Source organism: Cariama cristata, unplaced genomic scaffold, assembly GCF_000690535.1.
Source record: "Cariama cristata isolate BGI_N322 unplaced genomic scaffold, ASM69053v1 scaffold14406, whole genome shotgun sequence".
NCBI lineage: Eukaryota > Metazoa > Chordata > Aves > Cariamiformes > Cariamidae > Cariama > Cariama cristata.
Genome location: NW_009621657.1, coordinates 38,169 through 38,429, shown reverse-complemented (window position 1 = coordinate 38,429; position 261 = coordinate 38,169). Strand labels below are relative to the sequence as shown.

The 261-nt window shown below is 68.2% G+C and overlaps 1 protein-coding gene across 1 annotated transcript in view; it reads left to right on the top strand.

The window, feature by feature from the left end:
• Positions 1–23: 23 nt before the first annotated feature.
• The window catches only part of LOC104163153 (serine/threonine-protein kinase SIK2), an 11,325-nt gene continuing 11,087 nt past the window's right edge, over positions 24–261 (top strand). Inside the window, exon 1 of the mRNA XM_009702057.1 lies at positions 24–176. Coding sequence (XP_009700359.1) covers positions 24–176 — 153 coding nt within the window. The remainder of the gene's footprint in view (positions 177–261) is intronic.

Below are 261 nucleotides of genomic sequence, written 5' to 3'. Positions count from 1 at the left end.
GCCGCCCGCCGCCCGCCTAAACCATGGTGATCATGTCCGAGTACAGCTCCGTGCCCGGGGCCGGGCAGACCCGGCAGCGGCCTCTGCGAGTCGGCTTCTACGATATCGAGAGGACCTTGGGAAAAGGCAACTTCGCGGTGGTCAAACTGGCCCGGCACAGAGTGACCAAAACGCAGGTGGGTCCGGAGGCCGGGGGGGACACACACACACACACACGGGGACACGGACGGGGGGGGAGGCGCCTGGGACTCGCCGGTCTGG